Source organism: Oncorhynchus keta, chromosome 35 (genome assembly GCF_023373465.1).
Source record: "Oncorhynchus keta strain PuntledgeMale-10-30-2019 chromosome 35, Oket_V2, whole genome shotgun sequence".
NCBI lineage: Eukaryota > Metazoa > Chordata > Actinopteri > Salmoniformes > Salmonidae > Oncorhynchus > Oncorhynchus keta.
Window position 1 is genome coordinate 5,527,260 of NC_068455.1, and position 22,277 is coordinate 5,549,536.

The 22,277-nt window shown below is 44.0% G+C and overlaps 1 protein-coding gene and 2 long non-coding RNA genes across 35 annotated transcripts in view; 1 reads left to right on the forward strand and 2 right to left on the reverse strand.

Moving 5' to 3' along the window:
* Window positions 1-1,679: 1,679 nt before the first annotated feature.
* Window positions 1,680-8,658, reverse strand: LOC127915755 (uncharacterized). Of its 3 annotated transcripts, XR_008091995.1 has the most exons (3): window positions 8,557-8,658; window positions 6,876-7,490; window positions 1,680-6,383 (listed from the first exon to the last, which is right to left on the reverse strand). It is a non-coding gene; the product is annotated as an uncharacterized LOC127915755 (long non-coding RNA). The 3 variants fall into 3 exon arrangements; XR_008091994.1 differs by lacking the exon at window positions 8,557-8,658 and having other exon boundaries at window positions 7,327-7,467; XR_008091993.1 differs by lacking the exon at window positions 8,557-8,658 and having other exon boundaries at window positions 7,163-7,286.
* On the forward strand, window positions 4,773-8,616 carry LOC127915752 (uncharacterized). Of its 31 annotated transcripts, none has more exons than XR_008091979.1 (8): window positions 4,773-4,848; window positions 5,054-5,135; window positions 5,177-5,955; window positions 5,997-6,693; window positions 6,735-7,021; window positions 7,063-8,251; window positions 8,293-8,497; window positions 8,539-8,616. It is a non-coding gene; the product is annotated as an uncharacterized LOC127915752 (long non-coding RNA). The 31 variants fall into 31 exon arrangements; XR_008091978.1 differs by having other exon boundaries at window positions 4,795-4,971; XR_008091984.1 differs by lacking the exon at window positions 5,054-5,135 and adding an exon at window positions 4,931-4,971 and having other exon boundaries at window positions 4,843-4,889; window positions 5,300-5,955.
* Window positions 8,659-9,152: 494 nt separating the features above from the next.
* LOC118369024 (tandem C2 domains nuclear protein) overlaps window positions 9,153-22,277 on the reverse strand; it is a 32,345-nt gene continuing 19,220 nt past the window's right edge. The window contains exons 10-12 of the mRNA XM_052496172.1: window positions 12,214-12,319; window positions 11,629-11,825; window positions 9,153-11,326 (exon numbers count right to left, since the gene is read on the reverse strand). Coding sequence (XP_052352132.1) covers window positions 11,216-11,326; window positions 11,629-11,825; window positions 12,214-12,319 — 414 coding nt within the window. The 3' untranslated portion in view covers window positions 9,153-11,215. The remainder of the gene's footprint in view (window positions 11,327-11,628; window positions 11,826-12,213; window positions 12,320-22,277) is intronic.

Genomic DNA, 22,277 nt, shown 5'->3' on the forward strand with positions numbered 1-22,277 from the left:
ACACCAATATACCACACTCCTAATAGACACTGATCAGCCTGACACCAATATACCACACTCCCAATATACACCGATCAGCCTGACTAATATACCACGCTCCCAATAGACTAGAACATTGCTGGTAACACCTTACAGTAAGGCTGCCTTGATAATGGGTTTAGAATGGGCTTCTCAGGGTTTATATTATACCACATTGCTGGTAACACTTTACAGTAAGGCTGCCTTGATAATGGGTTTAGAATGGGCTACTCAGGGTTTATATATGCACATTGCTGGTAACACTTTACAGTAAGGCGGCCTTGATAATGGGTTTAGAATGGGCTACTCAGGGTTTATATTATACCACATTGCTGGTAACACTTTACAGTAAGGCTGCCTTGATAATGGGTTTAGAATGGGCTGCCTTGATAATGGGTTTAGAATGGGCTACTCAGGGTTTATATTATACCACATTGCTGGTAACACTTTACAGTAAGGCTGCCTTGATAATGGGTTTAGAATGGGCTACTCAGGGTTTATATTATACCACAGTTGATAATGGGTTTAGAATGGGCTGGTAACACTTAACACTTTACAGTAAGGCTGCCTTGATAATGGGTTTAGAATGGGCTACTCAGGGTTTATATATGCACATTGCTGGTAACACTTTACAGTAAGGCTGCCTTGATAATGGGTTTAGAATGGGCTACTCAGGGTTTATATTATACCACATTGCTGGTAACACTTTACAGTAAGGCTGCCTTGATAATGGGTTTAGAATGGGCTACTCAGGGTTTATATTATACCACATTGCTGGTAACACTTTACAGTAAGGCTGCCTTGATAATGGGTTTAGAATGGGCTACTCAGGGTTTATATATGCACATTGCTGGTAACACTTTACAGTAAGGCTGCCTTATAATGAATGATATGTTCATGTAAAGACAATATTAATGTCCCTTTCCGGGTAGATAAAGTGGTTTCTAACCCTGATCTTTAAAATATAGTATTTTAAATCCATTTTTTTTTTCAGTGGCCAGACCAAAACCGTTCCTCTATTGTTGGACAAGAAAATCCTTGATTGAACTTTTGTAGAACGCAGGGTCAGTGGACACATGATTTCAGATGATTGCATCCGAAACGAGCAAGGAAAATTACATTTTGAGAGTTGGAAGGAGGTGAGTGACGCAGTGGAAATGTCTATTGTATTGAGGCCCGTTATGGAATCTTCTCCGTTTGTTCTGAACATGTGTGTCTCTCAAGCAATTCTATAATAAAAAAAGGCTACGAATTGTCTATGGTTGTTGGTCCCGTTTCAGAGAAGATACACACGGGGCCTATAGAACACGGAGGGATACGTTAGCATCGTATGCTACACATACTGAAACAACAGAGCCCAGCTGTTTCCTTGCTTTTTTACAACCCCCTTTGATCAGAACAAACCGAGTCGGACATCTGTACAGATTTGGGTTTAAGATAGGATCTTAGTTTTAATCACGCTTATCTTTAAACAATCGTTACATGTCGTTATATGAAAAGACAGGAGATGAAAGACACTCACACCAGTGTTTATATGCTAATGTGAGATTAATCATTTATTATACTTATACGCTAATATGCTAATGTGAGGTTAATAATTGATTATATTTATACAGTAGTTCTCTAGATTAAGATTAGAAGACTGAACAAAGAAGAAGACGTACGAAAAAATATTGATATATTATAATAGACCAGGGATTCACCAGTATACACAGATGATACACATGACATACAACCAGGTATTCATACATGCTACAATTCCTAGCAGTTATAAACAGCTATAAATATATTAAATAAGAGTTTAAAAAAACAAAAACATTTTCCTTCTTTTAAAAACATCCATTTCCATTCAAAATAACTTTCTCGATGTACTGCACGTTCACTAAAACATTGACAACATACAAAACTTGTCAAACTTTATCGACAAAAAAATAAAAAATAAACAAATCCATTTGTTCTTCCAGACATTCACAGAATGTGTTTATTTAAATAACAATCCCTTTTTTAATTAAGCAAAGTGAGGGAACATAATCTGTAGTGGAAGCAGTGTCCCGTGATCCTATAAAACAACAAGATGCGCCTACATTCAGACGCAGGCCCGATTTATGTCAGCGCAGATGGTCGGGGAGGGGGGTCAGAACATAACTCTATACTAATATTTACATTTTGGCGGTATCGTAGGTGGAACTGCGTTAGAGACGTGAAATCCACAAGGGGATCCTGGCATTGTTTGAGTTTGAGTTCATTTTATTTTTACAGGGACAGTGCACATTAATCAACGTTTCAGTAAAAGTGCCGGTTTTAGCCAGCGGGATAATTTTAAACCGCAGTCCCTGACTGTAACCTAAAGCGACCGTTGCCATCGGTCGCACGGCGTCGCATTAATTAAGAGAAATCCCAATGCAGATTTGTTTACATGTCGGAACACTGGAGTGTGAGATGTAAATCTACACCTCCATTAAGGTGACAGAAATGTTTGACCTCTCCAATGTAGTTCCACCTCCCGACAAAAGGTCAAAACATCAGCTGTGTCGGTTTGCTCGGATTGAACTAAGCCCAAAATTAATTGAACATATTTACTAAATTAAACCAATTTTAGCTGAATTCCTGGTGATTTTTAACAGTCTTTATAAAAGCTGCCTGTTAGGCCTCCTGTTGCCAAGCCCAGTTATAGAGCATGCTGGTATGGCTGTACAGGTACACATACAGGTGTGGTTGTTCCTATGGGTCCGGTTCCCGAACCAAAAGCATGTGTTTGTGTTATGAGTTATACAGGTCTTGGTCACCTGCCTGTCCAGGTGAGGCTGTGTCTACATCGTCTTGGTCACCTGCCTGTCCAGGTGAGGCTGTGTCTACATCGTCTTGGTCACCTGCCTGTCCAGGTGAGGCTGTGTCTACATCGTCTTGGTCACCTGCCTGTCCAGGTGAGGCTGTGTCTACATTGTCTTGGTCACCTGCCTGTCCAAGTGAGGCTGTGTCTACATCGTCTTGGTAACCTGCCTGTCCAGGTGAGGCTGTGTCTACATCGTCTTGGTCACCTGCCTGTCCAGGTGAGGCTGTGTCTACGCCCCAAATGGCAACCTATTCCATATATGGTGCTCTACTCTTGACCAGAAAAGTTGTGCACTAAAATTGGGCAGGGGTTCTCAAAAAATAATTGTGGGGCAGGGGACTCCTTTTTTCATCAAGGACCCCCCTCATAATCAGAACACAACTCGAGTGAGATAAACATAGCATACAAGGGGGCGATAATTACGAACATAAGCAACCATTCAAATTTAAACAGTTTCTCCGGCTCAAAATGTGTATCGGCCAATTAATATTGTCGATTGACCTGCATGTGACAACGCTAAATAGTAGTTGGTCCCATCGGATAACATGCCACACGTTAGCCTTATGCTAACCTCCCAGGTAGGTGGCAATGATCACATCCAAGAACAAATGCTTCGTCAGCCTATCAAACATCTTAGACTTTATATCCACCAATCGATGGCATTTCTTAAAACAAGTCAACCCTGGTCACCAGGGAGATATTTTAAACCTACAAATTTAAGGTTTACTTTTTTTTCTCTCCATTGATCTGTAACACAATGTGGAGAGCCAATGTATCCTGATGTATCCTTGACTAGGCTACTAGCTACGAGCTAACAACAGTTTCACGTTTTCAAATACATGACAAAAATCCCATGTTTAAATAAAATAATAGTTAAATAGCAGTCTTGTAGGCTACTGCTATTACCATTGTTTCTAAGTGGCACACTGCTAAAGTGGTTGACTTGAAATCAATAGTGCATTTTAATCATGGGTTCACATCAAGCCTTTTCTGTTGAGGGGAGAGAAAAAAAAACTGTTCACTCCCGGTCTTTGACGCTCAATTCAAAACGCATGTCACGAAGTCCATGTATATAATAACGCATAGCTTGTAAAACGCTGTAGGCCTGCATGTAAGTGTAGCCTACACAAGAATACATCTTACTGATGATAGCCTACACTAACGTCTCTTAGCCAGGAGAGGGCGTATTCACTCCCTGGGTAGGCTCCACCATGCGTTCGCCTCGGCCGCCTGGAAGCCGAGGCTACAGTACATATGGAATAGGACCGCGGTGGTTAACGAGGTCCATTATGAATTGAGGTGTACCATTATAATTCCCCATATTCATTAGCAGGTTATAACATAAGGAAACCGCTATTTGATGTGAATGAATGTAGCTCCGTTGATTGGAGATCCTATAGTAGCTGGCCTACAGAAAAGGCTAATCAGAGAGTTGAGATGACTTTGTCAAATAGAACTAATTCCCCATCAGATAGATTTACAGAGTCGGCTCCATTAAGACCGTCTGTTCCAGTCCCTCGGACTCGCAAATAAAACGTATTTAAAAAATAACTTCAATACTGCCATCTGTAGGATGATAACGAGAGTGCAACCTATAATCAATCCCACTGTACACATGGGCACGGTCATCCTCCTCGAGTCAAATAACATATAGCCTTAAGTGACAAAGCAGATGCCTCCCGAGTGGCTCAGTGCTCTCTAAGGTGCTGCATCGCAGTGCTAGCAGTGCCACTAGAGATTCTGGGTTCGAGTCCAGGCTCTGTCGCAGCCGGGCCGCGACCGGGAGGCCCATGGGGCCACGCACGATTGGCCCAGCGTCGTCCAGGTTAGGGGAGGGTTTGGCCGGCAGGGATATCCTTGTCTCATCGCGCACTAGCGACTCCTGTGGCTGGCCGGGCGCAGTGCACGCCGACACGGTCGCATAAGGCTAAACATGTGCCATTTTATCTGGGTGAGGTTAGCATAGGGCTAAACGTGTGCCATTTTATCTGGGTGAGGTTAGCATAGGGCTAAACGTGTACCATTTTATCTGGGTGAGGTTAGCATAAGGCTAAACATGTGCCATTTTATCTGGGTGAGGTTAGCATAGGGCTAAACATGTGCCATTTTATCTGGGTGAGGTTAGCATAAGGCTAAACGTGTGCCATTTTATCTGGGTGATGTTAGCATAGGGCTAAACGTGTGCCATTTTATCTGGGTGAGGTTAGCATAAGGCTAAACGTGTGCCATTTTATCTGGGTGAGGTTAGCATAGGGCTAAACGTGTGCCATTTTATCTGGGTGAGGTTAGCATAGGGCTAAACCTGTGCCATTTTATCTGGGTGAGGTTAGCATAGGGCTAAACGTGTGCCATTTTATCTGGGTGAGGTTAGCATAAGGCTAAACGTGTGCCATTTTATCTGGGTGAGGTTAGCATAGGGCTAAACCTGTGCCATTTTATCTGGGTGAGGTTAGCATAGGGCTAAACATGTGCCATTTTATCTGGGTGAGGTTAGCATAAGGCTAAACGTGTGCCATTTTATCTGGGTGATGTTAGCATAGGGCTAAACGTGTGCCATTTTATCTGGGTGAGGTTAGCATAGGGCTAAACCTGTGCCATTTTATCTGGGTGAGGTTAGCATAGGGCTAAACATGTGCCATTTTATCTGGGTGAGGTTAGCATAAGGCTAAACGTGTGCCATTTTATCTGGGTGATGTTAGCATAGGGCTAAACGTGTGCCATTTTATCTGGGTGAGGTTAGCATAAGGCTAAACGTGTGCCATTTTATCTGGGTGAGGTTAGCATAGGGCTAAACCTGTGCCATTTTATCTGGGTGAGGTTAGCATAGGGCTAAACATGTGCCATTTTATCTGGGTGAGGTTAGCATAGGGCTAAACATGTGCCATTTTATCTGGGTGAGGTTAGCATAAGGCTAAACGTGTGCCATTTTATCTGGGTGATGTTAGCATAGGGCTAAACGTGTGCCATTTTATCTGGGTGAGGTTAGCATAAGGCTAAACGTGTGCCATTTTATCTGGGTGAGGTTAGCATAGGGCTAAACGTGTGCCATTTTATCTGGGTGAGGTTAGCATAGGGCTAAACGTGTGCCATTTTATCTGGGTGAGGTTAGCATAGGGCTAAACGTGTGCCGTTTTATCTGGGTGAGGTTAGCATAGGGCTAAACCTGTGCCATTTTATCTGGGTGAGTTTAGCATAAGGCTAAACGTGTGCCATTTTATCTGGGTGAGGTTAGCATAAGGCTAAACGTGTGCCATTTTATCTGGGTGAGGTTAGCATAAGGCTAAACGTGTGCCATTTTATCTGGGTGAGGTTAGCATAACGCTAAACGTGTGCCATTTTATCTGGGTGAGGTTAGCATAAGGCTAAACGTGTGCCATTTTATCTGGGTGATGTTAGCATAGGGCTAAACGTGTGCCATTTTATCTGGGTGAGGTTAGCATAGGGCTAAACGTGTGCCATTTTATCTGGGTGAGGTTAGCATATGGCTAAACGTGTGCCATTTTATCTGGGTGAGGTTAGCATAGGGCTAAACCTGTGCCATTTTATCTGGGTGAGGTTAGCATAGGGCTAAACGTGTGCCATTTTATCTGGGTGAGGTTAGCATAGGGCTAAACGTGTGCCATTTTATCTGGGTGAGGTTAGCATAGGGCTAAACCTGTGCCATTTTATCTGGGTGAGGTTAGCATAGGGCTAAACATGTGCCATTTTATCTGGGTGAGGTTAGCATAAGGCTAAACGTGTGCCATTTTATCTGGGTGATGTTAGCATAGGGCTAAACGTGTGCCATTTTATCTGGGTGAGGTTAGCATAAGGCTAAACGTGTGCCATTTTATCTGGGTGAGGTTAGCATAGGGCTAAACGTGTGCCGTTTTATCAGGGTGAGGTTAGCATAGGGCTAAACCTGTGCCATTTTATCTGGGTGAGGTTAGCATAGGGCTAAACATGTGCCATTTTATCTGGGTGAGGTTAGCATAAGGCTAAACGTGTGCCATTTTATCTGGGTGATGTTAGCATAGGGCTAAACGTGTGCCATTTTATCTGGGTGAGGTTAGCATAAGGCTAAACGTGTGCCATTTTATCTGGGTGAGGTTAGCATAGGGCTAAACGTGTGCCATTTTATCTGGGTGAGGTTAGCATAGGGCTAAACGTGTGCCATTTTATCTGGGTGAGGTTAGCATAGGGCTAAACGTGTGCCGTTTTATCTGGGTGAGGTTAGCATAGGGCTAAACCTGTGCCATTTTATCTGGGTGAGTTTAGCATAAGGCTAAACGTGTGCCATTTTATCTGGGTGAGGTTAGCATAAGGCTAAACGTGTGCCATTTTATCTGGGTGAGGTTAGCATAAGGCTAAACGTGTGCCATTTTATCTGGGTGAGGTTAGCATAACGCTAAACGTGTGCCATTTTATCTGGGTGAGGTTAGCATAAGGCTAAACGTGTGCCATTTTATCTGGGTGATGTTAGCATAGGGCTAAACGTGTGCCATTTTATCTGGGTGAGGTTAGCATAGGGCTAAACGTGTGCCATTTTATCTGGGTGAGGTTAGCATATGGCTAAACGTGTGCCATTTTATCTGGGTGAGGTTAGCATAGGGCTAAACGTGTGCCATTTTATCTGGGTGAGGTTAGCATAGGGCTAAACCTGTGCCATTTTATCTGGGTGAGTTTAGCATAAGGCTAAACGTGTGCCATTTTATCTGGGTGAGGTTAGCATAAGGCTAAACGTGTGCCATTTTATCTGGGTGAGGTTAGCATAAGGCTAAACGTGTGCCATTTTATCTGGGTGAGGTTAGCATAACGCTAAACGCGTGCCATTTTATCTGGGTGAGGTTAGCATAAGGCTAAGCGTGTGCCATTTTATCTGGGTGAGGTTAGCATAAGGCTAAACGTGTGCCATTTTATCTGGGTGAGGTTAGCATAAGGCTAAACGTGTGCCATTTTATCTGGGTGAGGTTAGCATAAGACTAAACGTGTGCCATTTTATCTGGGTGAGGTTAGCATAAGGCTAAACGTGTGCCATTTTATCTGGGTGAGGTTAGCATAGGGCTAAACGTGTGCCATTTTATCTGGGTGAGGTTAGCATAGGGCTAAACGTGTGCCATTTTATCTGGGTGAGGTTAGCATAACGCTAAACGTGTGCCATTTTATCTGGGTGAGGTTAGCATAGGGCTAAACGTGTGCCATTTTATCTGGGTGAGGTTAGCATAGGGCTAAACGTGTGCCGTTTTATCTGGGTGAGGTTAGCATAGGGCTAAACCTGTGCCATTTTATCTGGGTGAGTTTAGCATAAGGCTAAACGTGTGCCATTTTATCTGGGTGAGGTTAGCATAAGGCTAAACGTGTGCCATTTTATCTGGGTGAGGTTAGCATAAGGCTAAACGTGTGCCATTTTATCTGGGTGAGGTTAGTATAAGGCTAAACGTGTGCCATTTTATCTGGGTGAGGTTAGCATAAGGCTAAACGTGTGCCATTTTATCTGGGTGAGGTTAGCATAAGACTAAACGTGTGCCATTTTATCTGGGTGAGGTTAGCATAAGGCTAAACGTGTGCCATTTTATCTGGGTGAGGTTAGCATAGGGCTAAACGTGTGCCATTTTATCTGGGTGAGGTTAGCATAAGGCTAAACGTGTGCCATTTTATCTGGGTGAGGTTAGCATAAGGCTAAACGCGTGCCATTTTATCTGGGTGAGGTTAGCATAACGCTAAACGTGTGCCATTTTATCTGGGTGAGGTTAGCATAACGCTAAACGTGTGCCATTTTATCTGGGTGAGGTTAGCATAACGCTAAACGTGTGCCATTTTATCTGGGTGAGGTTAGCATAACGCTAAACGCGTGCCATTTTATCTGGGTGAGGTTAGCATAAGGCTAAACGTGTGCCATTTTATCCGGGACCAGCTACAATTTAGCATTCTGTCACGTGCAAGTAAATTAACGATTTTAATTTGCTGGTACGGTGGATGAAACTGTTGACATATAAATGGTTGCTTATGTTCACCAAGTATGGCCCCAAGGAGTTTTACTATGACTTTGGCCGGGGCGAACCAAGTCTTGAGCCCTGGGGAGGAACATATTAAAGGCCCGCCACGAGAAAATGTAGCCGTTTTTGTATTTTGTATTCTGTAATTCTACACATTTTGTCATGGGGCAGAGAGATGCTTTGTTGTTGGGTAACTATGAAGTACGGTACTGTGATTGTTTCAAATAAAATGGTCAAAAATAAACAAAGATAGCTTCTTAGCAAAGAGCAATTTCTAAAGCAGGAATTTTGCTAGGACTGTCTGGGAGTGGTCAGAGTGGGGGGGACTGAAAACTAGCTGTTATTGGCAGAGATTTGAAACTCTCTTTCTTATTGGCTGCCATTTTACGTGCTCCTAACCAACTGTGCTATTCTGTTAGTTTTTTGCGTTGTTTGTAACTTATTTTTTAAACTTATTTTGTATATAATGTTGCTTATGATCGAAAATAACTTCTGGTCATCAGAACTGCGATTACTCCAGTCACCCAAATCACAGACTGTTCTCTCTGCTACCGCACGGCAAGCGGTACCGGAGCGCCAAGTCTGGGACCAAAAGTCTCCTTAACAGCTTCTACCCCCACCCCCCAAGACCGCTGAACAATTAATCAAATGTCTACCAGGACTATTTACATTGACACCCCCCTCCACTAAACTCACTGTTTATTATCTGTGAATAGTCACTTCACCCCTATCTACATATACAAATAACCTTGATTAACCTGTACCCCCACGTATTAACTTGGTACTCGGTACCACCTGTATATAGTCTCGTTATTGTTATTTTATTGTGTTACTTTTTAATGATTTTTACTTTAGTTTACTTATTAAATATTTACTGAACTCTTTATTGAACTGCACTGTTGGGTAAGGTCTCTACACCTGTTGTTTTCGGCGCATGTGACCAATAAAGTTGGATTTGATTTGATGAATTAATTTACCGCCTGGTGATGTCTCCAGGCAGACCAAAAGTCCACCCCGCCAAAACAGGATGAAATTTCAGGTCTTTTCAAACAGCTCTTACACTTAAAGGGCATTATCATAGTTTTCACAATTTCACAGTATTATTCCAACCTCTAATATATAACACATAGGAAAATCACATTTTTGACTGCACTAGGCCTTTAAGAACATACATTTTAGGTTAATAATATTACATTGTACACCATAAACTTATTCCACAGATCCATATGGGAAAATGTGTGTTTTCACCTGTTGTTGTTAGTAATATTAATAAGATATTCTTCTTTGTTTTTAAATATATTTTTTAATATATATATTTTGAGATGTAGCCGCAGACTCCGTGTCAGTACCTCGGTGGACTCCACTTTGAGAACCCCTGAAATAGGGTGCCATTTTGAATGTAGGCTCTGTGAGTTTCTACAGGCTCTGTGAGTTTCTATAGGCTCTGTGAGTTTCTATAGGCTGTGTGAGTTTCTACAGGCTGTGTGTGTTTCTACAGGCTGTGTGTGTTTCTACAGGCTGTGTGAGTTCTACAGGCTCTGTGAGTTTCTATAGGCTGTGTGAGTTTCTACAGGCTCTGTGAGTTTCTACAGGCTGTGTGAGTTTCTACAGGCTGTGTGAGTTTCTATAGGCTGTGTGAGTTCTACAGGCTCTGTGAGTTTCTATAGGCTGTGTGAGTTTCTACAGGCTGTGTGAGTTTCTACAGGCTGTGTGAGTTTCTACAGGCTGTGTGAGTTCTACAGGCTCTGTGAGTTTCTACAGGCTGTGTGAGTTTCTATAGGTTGTGTGAGTTTCTACAGGCTGTGTGAGTTCTACAGGCTCTGTGAGTTTCTACAGGCTGTGTGAGTTTCTAAAGGCTGTGTGAGTTTCTACAGGCTGTGTGAGTTCTACAGGCTCTGTGAGTTTCTACAGGCTGTGTGAGTTTCTATAGGCTGTGTGAGTTTCTACAGGCTGTGTGAGTTCTACAGGCTCTGTGAGTTTCTACAGGCTGTGTGAGTTTCTATAGGCTGTGCGAGTTTCTACAGGCTGTGTGAGTTTCTACAGGCTGTGTGTGTTTCTACAGGCTCTGTGAGTTTCTAAAGGCTGTGTGAGTTTCTACAGGCTGTGTGAGTTTCTATAGGCTGTGTGAGTTTCTACAGGCTGTGTGAGTTTCTACAGGCTGTGTGTGTTTCTACAGGCTGTGTGAGTTTCTATAGGCTGTGTGAGTTTCTACAGGCTGTGTGAGTTTCTACAGGCTGTGTGAGTTTCTACAGGCTGTGTGAGCTGTGTGAGTTTCTACAGGCTGTGTGAGCTGTGTGAGTTTCTACAGGCTGTGTGAGTTTCGACAGGCTGTGTGAGTTTCTACAGGCTGTGTGAGTTTCTACAGGCTGTGTGAGTTTCTACAGGCGTTTCAGGACCCGTTGAGTCTGTGCCATACAGCCACCACCTTCTCGGGGTGAGACATGCTGTCCCTCCACTGCTCTGCTGCTTCCTGCGTCGGGCTGTCGAAGCCAAGGTGAACCTGCAGAAAAAATATACGTTGTTATGCAACTGGCCTCATCTTCGAAACGCAAACACTCCACGTGGTTACTGGTGTGTGTGACAGCGAGATAGGCAGAGCGTTTGAGTGCATGGATAGTGGCAAGAAGAAGAAGAAGAAGAAGAAGAAGAAGAAGAAGAAGAAGAAGAAGAAGAAGAAAATGAAGAAGAAGAAAACGAAGAAGAAGAAAATGAAGAAGAAGAAAACGAAGAAGAAGAAAACGAAGAAGAAATGTCGTACGAACAACAAAGTCAAACAGACTCAGTACGTTAAGCCGTTATCACCTGCCCGAGGAAGTGTTTTCGTCTGACAGAGCGGCGGCTGTACAGTTTGACTGACAGCAGGAAGCTCTGGTCCAGAGCCAAGGGGAAGTAGAAAGACTCAGTCCAGGTCAGCTGACCTCCGGAGGACTTCAGGACGTGAGTCTTCTTGTTCATCACCACCCTGCCCAACAGCTGCATCTCTATCTTCACAAAGAACGCTGTTTCACAGACGAGGAAGGAGGGGACACACACAAACACACACAAGCAAAATGGTTACTCATTAGCCTCGGAAGCCCAAGGCTTCTCACGTACCAGACGGGATTTGTAAGGATGGCTACTCAAGACTACTCATCATTCAAATAATTTCAAATGTTTTCGAAGAATGATGTACGTGAATGGACATGTAGGTGGTCAGATCCAGACCCGGGTTCAAATCCTATTAGATATATTTCTAAAACAGTCCGTATTTGCTGCTGTAGCCTGCCCGGAGTGCCTGGTTGTGGCCAGGGTTGGCACTTGTTGCATTTTCCATTGGTTCCATTACAACAGGCAAGTTCAATCGAACATTTTGACCCCCATGTCTGGTCAGGTGAAATAGACACCTACCCTGCCTGAGTGGAGCGGGGAGGTTCTGGGCAGCGAGGACCTGCAGTTGGATGCGTCCGTTAACAGGCTGGAAACAGGTGGCCAGGTGCAGCTCAGCGTGACACACCTGGAGAAAGACGGAGAGGAAGTAGAGGAATAGTTCAGACACTGGAGACTGGACACATTTCTAGTTTCAAACATTTCCTACCAACAACCTCATGTTGCTAAACACACTGGTGCCATCCCAAACGCCTGTACTTGGTTAGGTAGCTAATGCGGCGTGACAACAACGTGATTTGGAGGTATGGTAACGCCAGACTAGGTAGCGACGTCACGACAACGTGATTTGTAGGTATGGTAACACCAGACTAGGTAGCGACGTCACGACAACGTGATTTGTAGGTATGGTAACACCAGACTAGGTAGCGACGTAACAACAATGTGATTTGTAGGTATGGTAACGCCAGACTAGGTAGCGACGTAACAACAACGTGATTTGTAGGTATGGTAACGCCAGACTAGGTAGCGACGTAACAACAACGTGATTTGGAGGCATGGTAACTCCAGACTAGGTAGCGACGTAACAACACTGTGCATAATGACGATTTGTGTCTGACTTCTGGACCACAGAATGTCCTTTCCCTCTCTCCGTCCCTCCTGAGGTTTGACCTACCACTGACTTCTGGACCACAGAACTTGACTGGCCTGCACAGAGCCCTGACCTCAACTCCATCGAACACCTTTGGGCTGAATTGGAACGCCGACTCCGAGCCAGGCCTAATCGGTCCAACATCAGTGCCCGACCTCATCAATGCTCTTGTGGCTGAATGGAAGCAAGTCCCCGCAGCAATGTTCCAACATCTAGTGGAAAGCCTTCTCAGAAGAGTGGAGGCTGTTATAGCAGCAATGTTCCAACATCTTGTGGAAAGCCTTCCCAGAAGAGTGGAGGCAGTTATAGCAGCAATGTTCCAACATCTAATGGAAAGCCTTCCCAGAAGAGTGGAGGCTGTTATAGCAGCAATGTTCCAACATCTAGTGGAAAGCCTTCCCAGAAGAGTGGAGGCTGTTATAGCAGCAATGTTCCAACATCTAATGGAAAGCCTTCCCAGAAGAGTGGAGGCTGTTATAGCAGCAATGTTCCAACATCTAATGGAAAGCCTTCCCAGAAGAGTGGAGGCTGTTATAGCAGCAATGTTCCAACATCTAGTGGAAAGCCTTCCCAGAAGAGTGGAGGCAGTTATAGCAGCAATGTTCCAACATCTAATGGAAAGCCTTCCCAGAAGAGTGGAGGCTGTTATAGCAGCAATGTTCCAACATCTAGTGGAAAGCCTTCCCAGAAGAGTGGAGGCAGTTATAGCAGCAATGTTCCAACATCTAGTGGAAAGCCTTCCCAGAAGAGTGGAGGCTGTTATAGCAGCAATGTTCCTACATCTAGTGGAAAGCCTTCCCAGAAAGGTGGAGGCTGTTATAGCAGCAATGTTCCAACATCTAGTGGAAAGCCTTCCCAGAAGAGTGGAGGCTGTTATAGCAGCAATGTTCCAACATCTAGTGGAAAGCCTTCCCAGAAGAGTGGAGGCTGTTATAGCAGCAATGTTCCAACATCTAGGGGAAAGCCTTCCCAGAAGAGTGGAGGCTGTTATAGCAGCAATGTTCCAACATCTAGTGGAAAGCCTTCCCAGAAGAGTGGAGGCTGTTATAGCAGCAACGTTCCAACATCTAGAGGAAAGCCTATAACCCCCGTCAACAACTCTCCACATAATGAGTCTATAACCCCCGTCAACAACTCTCCACATAATGAGTCTATAACCCCCGTCAACAACTCTCCACATAATGAGTCTATAACCCCCGTCAACAACTCTCCACATAATGAGTCTATAACCCCGTCAACAACTGTCCACATAATGAGTCTATAACCCCCATCAACAACTCTCCACATAATGAGTCTATAACCCCATCAACAACTCTCCACATAATGAGTCTATAACCCCATCAACAACTCTCCACATAATGAGTCTATAACCCCGTCAACAACTCTCCACATAATGAGCCTATAACCCCCATCAACAACTCTCCACATAATGAGTCTATAACCCCCGTCAACAACTCTCCACATAATGAGTCTATAACCCCCATCAACAACTCTCCACATAATGAGTCTATAACCCCCGTCAACAACTCTCCACATAATGAGCCTGTAACCCCCGTCAACAACTCTCCACATAATGAGCCTATAACCCCCGTCAACAACTCTCCACATAATGAGTCTATAACCCCCGTCAACAACTCTCCACATAATGAGTTTATAACCCCCATCAACAACTCTCCACTTAATGAGTCTATAACCCCCGTCAACAACTCTCCACATAATGAGTCTATAACCCCCGTCAACAACTCTCCACATAATTAGTCTATAACCCCCGTCAACAACTCTCCACATAATGAGCCTATAACCCCCATCAACAACTCTCCACATAATGAGTCTATAACCCCCGTCAACAACTCTCCACATAATGAGTCTATAACCCCTGTCAACAACTCTCCACATAATGAGTCTATAACCCCCGTCAACAACTCTCCACATAATGAGTCTATAACCCCCATCAACAACTCTCCACATAATGAGTCTATAACCCCCATCAACAACTCTCCACATAATGAGTCTATAACCCCCGTCAACAACTCTCCACATAATGAGCCTATAACCCCCATCAACAACTCTCCACATAATGAGTCTATAACCCCCATCAACAACTCTCCACATAATGAGTCTATAACCCCCGTCAACAACTCTCCACATAATGAGTCTATAACCCCCGTCAACAACTCTCCACATAATGAGTCTATAACCCCCCCATCAACAACTCTCCACATAATGAGCCTATAACCCCCATCAACAACTCTCCACATAATGAGTCTATAACCCCCGTCAAACAACTCTCCACATAATGAGTCTATAACCCCGTCAACAACTCTCCACATAATGAGTCTATAACCCCATCAACAACTCTCCACATAATGAGTCTATAACCCCGTCAACAACTCTCCACATAATGAGTCTATAACCCCCCATCAACAACTCTCCACATAATGAGCCTATAACCCCGTCAACAACTCTCCACATAATGAGTCTATAACCCCGTCAACAACTCTCCACATAATGAGCCTATAACCCCGTCAACAACTCTCCACATAATGAGTCTATAACCCCGTCAACAACTCTCCACATAATGAGTCTATAACCCCATCAACAACTCTCCACATAATGAGTCTATAACCCCCCCGTCAACAACTCTCCACATAATGAGTCTATAACCCCCGTCAACAACTCTCCACATAATGAGTCTATAACCCCCATCAACAACTCTCCACATAATGAGTCTATAACCCCCGTCAACAACTCTCCACATAATGAGTCTATAACCCCCGTCAACAACTCTCCACATAATGAGCCTATAACCCCCGTCAACAACTCTCCACATAATGAGTCTATAACCCCCGTCAACAACTCTCCACATAATGAGCCTATAACCCCCGTCAACAACTCTCCACATAATGAGTCTATAACCCCCGTCAACAACTCTCCACATAATGAGTCTATAACCCCCGTCAACAACTCTCCACATAATGAGTCTATAACCCCCGTCAACAACTCTCCACATAATGAGTCTATAACCCCGGCAACAACTCTCCACATAATGAGTCTATAACCCCGTCAACAACTCTCCACATAATGAGTCTATAACCCCATCAACAACTCTCCACATAATGAGTCTATAACCCCCGTCAACAACTCTCCACATAATGAGCCTGTAACCCCCATCAACAACTCTCCACATAATGAGTCTATAACCCCCGTCAACAACTCTCCACATAATGAGTCTATAACCCCCGTCAACAACTCTCCACATAATGAGTCTATAACCCCCATCAACAACTCTCCACATAATGAGCCTGTAACCCCCGTCAACAACTCTCCACATAATGAGCCTATAACCCCCATCAACAACTCTCCACATAATGAGTCTATAACCCCCATCAACAACTCTCCACATAATGAGTCTATAACCCCCATCAACAACTCTCCACATAATGAGTCTATAACCCCCGTCAACAACTCTCCACATAATGAGTCTATAACCCCCCAACACCTCTCCACATAATGAGTCTATAACCCCGTCAACAACTCTCCACATAATGAGTCTATAACCCCGTCAACAACTCTCCACATAATGAGTCTATAACCCCGTCATCTCCACATAATGAGTCTATAACCCCGTCAACAACTCTCCACATAATGAGCCTATAACCCCATCAACAACTCTCCACATAATGAGCCTGTAACCCCAGTCAACAACTCTCCACATAATGAGTCTATAACCCCCATCAACAACTCTCCACATAATGAGTCTATAACCCCAGAACAACTCTCCACATAATGAGTCTATAACCCCAGTCAACAACTTCCACATAATGAGCCTATAACCCCAGAACACCTCTCCACATAATGAGTCTATAACCCCAGAACAACTCTCCACATAATGAGTCTATAACCCCAGAACAACTTCCACATAATGAGTCTATAACCCCGTCCAACTCTCCACATAATGAGCCTATAACCCCGTCAACACCTCTCCACATAATGAGTCTATAACCCCGTCAACAACTCTCCACATAATGAGTCTATAACCCCGTCAACAACTCTCCACATAATGAGCCTGTAACCCCCCAGAACAACTCTCCACATAATGAGCCTATAACCCCAGAACAACTTCCACATAATGAGCCTATAACCCCAGAACAACTCTCCACATAATGAGCCTGTAACCCCATCAACAACTTCCACATAATGAGCCTGTAACCCCGTCAACAACTCTCCACATAATGAGCCTATAACCCCCATCAACAACTCTCCACATAATGAGTCTATAACCCCCATCAACAACTCTCCACATAATGAGTCTATAACCCCGTCAACAACTCTCCACATAATGAGCCTATAACCCCCGTCAACAACTCTCCACATAATGAGTCTATAACCCCCGTCAACAACTCTCCACATAATGAGCCTATAACCCCCATCAACAACTCTCCACATAATGAGCCTATAACCCCCATCAACAACTCTCCACATAATGAGCCTATAACCCCCGTCAACAACTCTCCACATAATGAGCCTATAACCCTCATCAACAACTCTCCACATAATGAGCCTATAACCCCCATCAACAACTCTCCACATAATGAGCCTATAACCCCCATCAACAACTCTCCACATAATGAGCCTATAACCCCCGTCAACAACTCTCCACATAATGAGCCTATAACCCCCGTCAACAACTCTCCACATAATGAGTCTGTAACCCCCGTCAACAACTCTCCACATAATGAGTCTATAACCCCCGTCAACAACTCTCCACATAATGAGCCTATAACCCCCATCAACAACTCTCCACATAATGAGTCTGTAACCCCCATCAACAACTCTCCACATAATGAGCCTATAACCCCCATCAACAACTCTCCACATAATGAGCCTGTAACCCCGTTTACAACTCTCCACATAATGAGCCTATAACCCCCGTCAACAACTTCCACATAATGAGTCTATAACCCCATCAACAACTCTCCACATAATGAGCCTATAACCCCCATCAACAACTCTCCACATAATGAGCCTATAACCCCCGTCAACAACTCTCCACATAATGAGCCTATAACCCCCGTCAACAACTCTCCACATAATGAGTCTGTAACCCCCGTCAACAACTCTCCTCATAATGAGTCTATAACCCCCGTCAACAACTCTCCACATAATGAGCCTATAACCCCCGTCAACAACTCTCCACATAATGAGTCTGTAACCCCCATCAACAACTCTCCACATAATGAGCCTATAACCCCCATCAACAACTCTCCACATAATGAGCCTGTAACCCCCGTCAACAACTCTCCACATAATGAGCCTATAACCCCCGTCAACAACTCTCCACATAATGAGCCTATAACCCCCATCAACAACTCTCCACATAATGAGTCTATAACCCCCATCAACAACTCTCCACATAATGAGCCTATAACCCCCATCAACAACTCTCCACATAATGAGCCTATAACCCCCGTCAACAACTCTCCACATAATGAGTCTATAACCCCCGTCAACAACTCTCCACATAATGAGTCTATAACCCCCATCAACAACTCTCCACATAATGAGCCTATAACCCCCGTCAACAACTCTCCACATAATGAGTCTATAACCCCCATCAACAACTCTCCACATAATGAGCCTATAACCCCCGTCAACAACTCTCCACATAATGAGTCTATAACCCCCATCAACAACTCTCCACATAATGAGTCTATAACCCCGTCAACAACTCTCCACATAATGAGCCTATAACCCCCATCAACAACTCTCCACATAATGAGTCTATAACCCCCATCAACAACTCTCCACATAATGAGTCTATAACCCCCGTCAACAACTCTCCACATAATGAGCCTATAACCCCCGTCAACAACTCTCCACATAATGAGTCTATAACCCCCATCAACAACTCTCCACATAATGAGCCTATAACCCCCGTCAACAACTCTCCACATAATGAGTCTATAACCCCCGTCAACAACTCTCCACATAATGAGTCTATAACCCCCGTCAACAACTCTCCACATAATGAGTCTATAACCCCCATCAACAACTCTCCACATAATGAGCCTATAACCCCCATCAACAACTCTCCACATAATGAGCCTGTAACCCCCGTCAACAACTCTCCACATAATGAGCCTATAACCCCCGTCAACAACTCTCCACATAATGAGTCTATAACCCCCGTCAACAACTCTCCACATAATGAGTCTATAACCCCCATCAACAACTCTCCACATAATGAGCCTATAACCCCCGTCAACAACTCTCCACATAATGAGTCTATAACCCCCGTCAACAACTCTCCACATAATGAGTCTATAACCCCCATCAACAACTCTCCACATAATGAGCCTATAACCCCCGTCAACAACTCTCCACATAATGAGTCTATAACCCCCATCAACAACTCTCCACATAATGAGCCTGTAACCCCCGTCAACAACTCTCCACATAATGAGCCTATAACCCCCATCAACAACTCTCCACATAATGAGCCTATAACCCCCATCAACAACTCTCCACATAATGAGCCTATAACCCTCGTCAACAACTCTCCACATAATGAGTCTGTAACCCCCATCAACAACTCTCCACATAATGAGTCTGTAACCCCCGGCAACAACTCTCCACATAATGAGAGTATCCACTGTTTAAAATACACACTCTTCACAGGACAGGCTAGTCTATTTCAGAAAGAGGGACACAACTAAAGGGAAGCTCAACACCCTGACCTTGACTACCTGAAATTTTGGCCTTTGACCCTAGATGTCATTCATTTGACTCTTATGTATGACTCTGTCTAAGGCCTGTGTTATCTAAGGGCTTGGTTGGGTGCCTTAAGAAACTGCAAATAAGCCAGTGCGTCATAGTTGGGCAGTAAAAGGAATCATGAAAGCAGCAGCTGGGACCAAGACGATACTCCCAGTGAATAGGTTAGTGTTTAGAGGGATACTCCCAGAGGACAGGTTGGTGTTTAGAGGGATACTCCCAGAGGACAGGTTGGTGTTTAGAGGGATACTCCCAGAGGACAGGTTGGTTTTTAGAGGGATACTCCCAGAGGACAGGTTGGTGTTTAGAGGGATACTCCCAGAGGACAGGTTGGTGTTTAGAGGGATACTCCCAGAGGACAGGTTGGTGTTTAGAGGGATACTCCCAGAGGACAGGTTGGTGTTTAGAGGGATACTCCCAGAGGACAGGTTGGTGTTTAGAGGGATACTCCCAGAGGACAGGTTGGTGTTTAGAGGGATACTCCCAGAGGACAGGTTGGTGTTTAGAGGGATACTCCCAGAGGACAGGTTGGTGTTTAGAGGGATACTCCCAGAGGACAGGTTGGTGTTTAGAGGGATACTCCCAGAGGACAGGTTGGTGTTTAGAGGGATACTCCCAGAGGACAGGTTGGTGTTTAGAGGGATACTCCCAGAGGACAGGTTGGTGTTTAGAGGGATACTCCCAGAGGACAGGTTGGTGTTTAGAGGGATACTCCCAGAGGACAGGTTGGTGTTTAGAGGGATACTCCCAGAGGACAGGTTGGTGTTTAGAGGGATACTCCCAGAGGACAGGTTGGTGTTTAGAGGGATACTCCCAGAGGACAGGTTGGTGTTTAGAGGGATACTCCCAGAGGACAGGTTGGTGTTCAGAGGGATACTCCCAGAGGACAGGTTGGTGTTTAGAGGGATACTCCCAGAGGACAGGTTGGTGTTTAGAGGGATACTCCACTGACAAGCTAACTAGTGGCTGCAGGTTCGTGAGTGAAAACTTGGGCTTTTTTTCTCAATGAAATAATTTCTACATTAGCTTTTTTGAGTAGTGAGTGATCCTAGGGTGGCAACACATACAGTTGAAGTCGGAAGTTTACATACACCTTAGCCAAATACATTTAAACTCAGTTTTACACAATTCCTGACATTTAATCCTAGTAAAAATTCCCTGTTTTAGGTCAGTTTGGATCACCACTTTATTTTAAATGTCAGAATAATAGTAGAGAGAATGATTTATTTCAGCTTTTATTTCTTTCATCACATTCCCAGTGGGTCAGAAGTTTACATACACTCAATTAGTATTTGGTCTTTAAATTGTTTAACTTGGGTCAAACGTTTCGAGTGGCCTTCCACAAGCTTCCCACAATAAGTTGGGGGAATTTTGGCCCATTCCTCCTGACAGAGCTGGTGTAACTGAGTCAGGTTTGTAGGCCTCCTTGCTCGCACACGCTTTTTCAGTTCTGCCCACAAATGTTCTATGGGATTGAGGTCAAGGCTTTGTGATGGCCACTCCAATACCTTGACTTTGTTGTCTTTAAGACATTTTGCCACAACTTTGGAAGTATGCTTGGGGTCATTGTCCATTTGGAAGAACCATTTGTGACCAAGCTTTAACTTCCTGACTGATGTTTTGAGATGTTGCTTCAATATATCCACATAATTTTCATTCCTCATGATGCCATCTATTTTGTGAAGTGCACCAGTCCCTCCTGCAGCAAAGCACCTCCACAACATGATGCCTCCACCCCCGTGCTTCACGGTTGGGATGGTGTTCTTCGGCTCTCAAGCTCCCCCTTTTTCCTCCAGACATAACGATGGTCATTATGGCCAAACAGTTCTGTTTTTGTTTCATCAGACCAGAGAACATTTCTCCAAAAAGTACGATCTTTGTCCCCATGTGCAGTTGCAAACCGTAGCCTGGCTTTTTTATGGCGGTTTTGGAGCAGTGGCTTCTTCCTTGCTGAGCGGCATTGAAATACATCCACAGGTACACCTCCCATTGACTCAAATGATGTCAATTAGCCTATCAGAAGCTTCTAAAGCCATGACATTATTTTCTGGAATTTTCCAAGCTGTTGGAATTGTGATACAGTGAATTATAAGTGTAATAATCTGTCTGTATACAATTGTTGAGAAAATTACTTGTGTCATGCACGAGGTAGATGTCCTAACCGACTTCACAAAACTATAGTTTGTTAACAAGAAACTTGTGGAGTGGTTGAAAAATGAGGTTTTAATGACTCCAACCTAAGTTGTATGTAAACTTCAGACTTCAACTGTACATTCTAAGTGATTTCAGTGGGTCTCTCTCCATTCTGATTGGTTTATACTGTTCAATTCAACTTCAACCAAAACAAATTTCAGCACTTTATAATTTCTGCATTTTCTGCACTCAATTACAGAGGTGGAAAGGAAAAGTAAAGATGTGTTAATAGAAAATGACTCGAGGAAAAGTGAAAGTCACCCAGTAAAATACTACTTGAATAGAAGTCTAAAAGTTTACTTCCGGCGCCGACAGAGATGGCCGCCTCGCTTCGCGTTCCTAGGAAACTATGCAGTTTTTTGTTTTTTTACGTGTTATTTCTTACATTAGTACCCCAGGTCATCTTAGGTTTCATTACATACAGTCAAGAAGAACTACTGAATATAAGATCAGCGTCAACTCACCATCA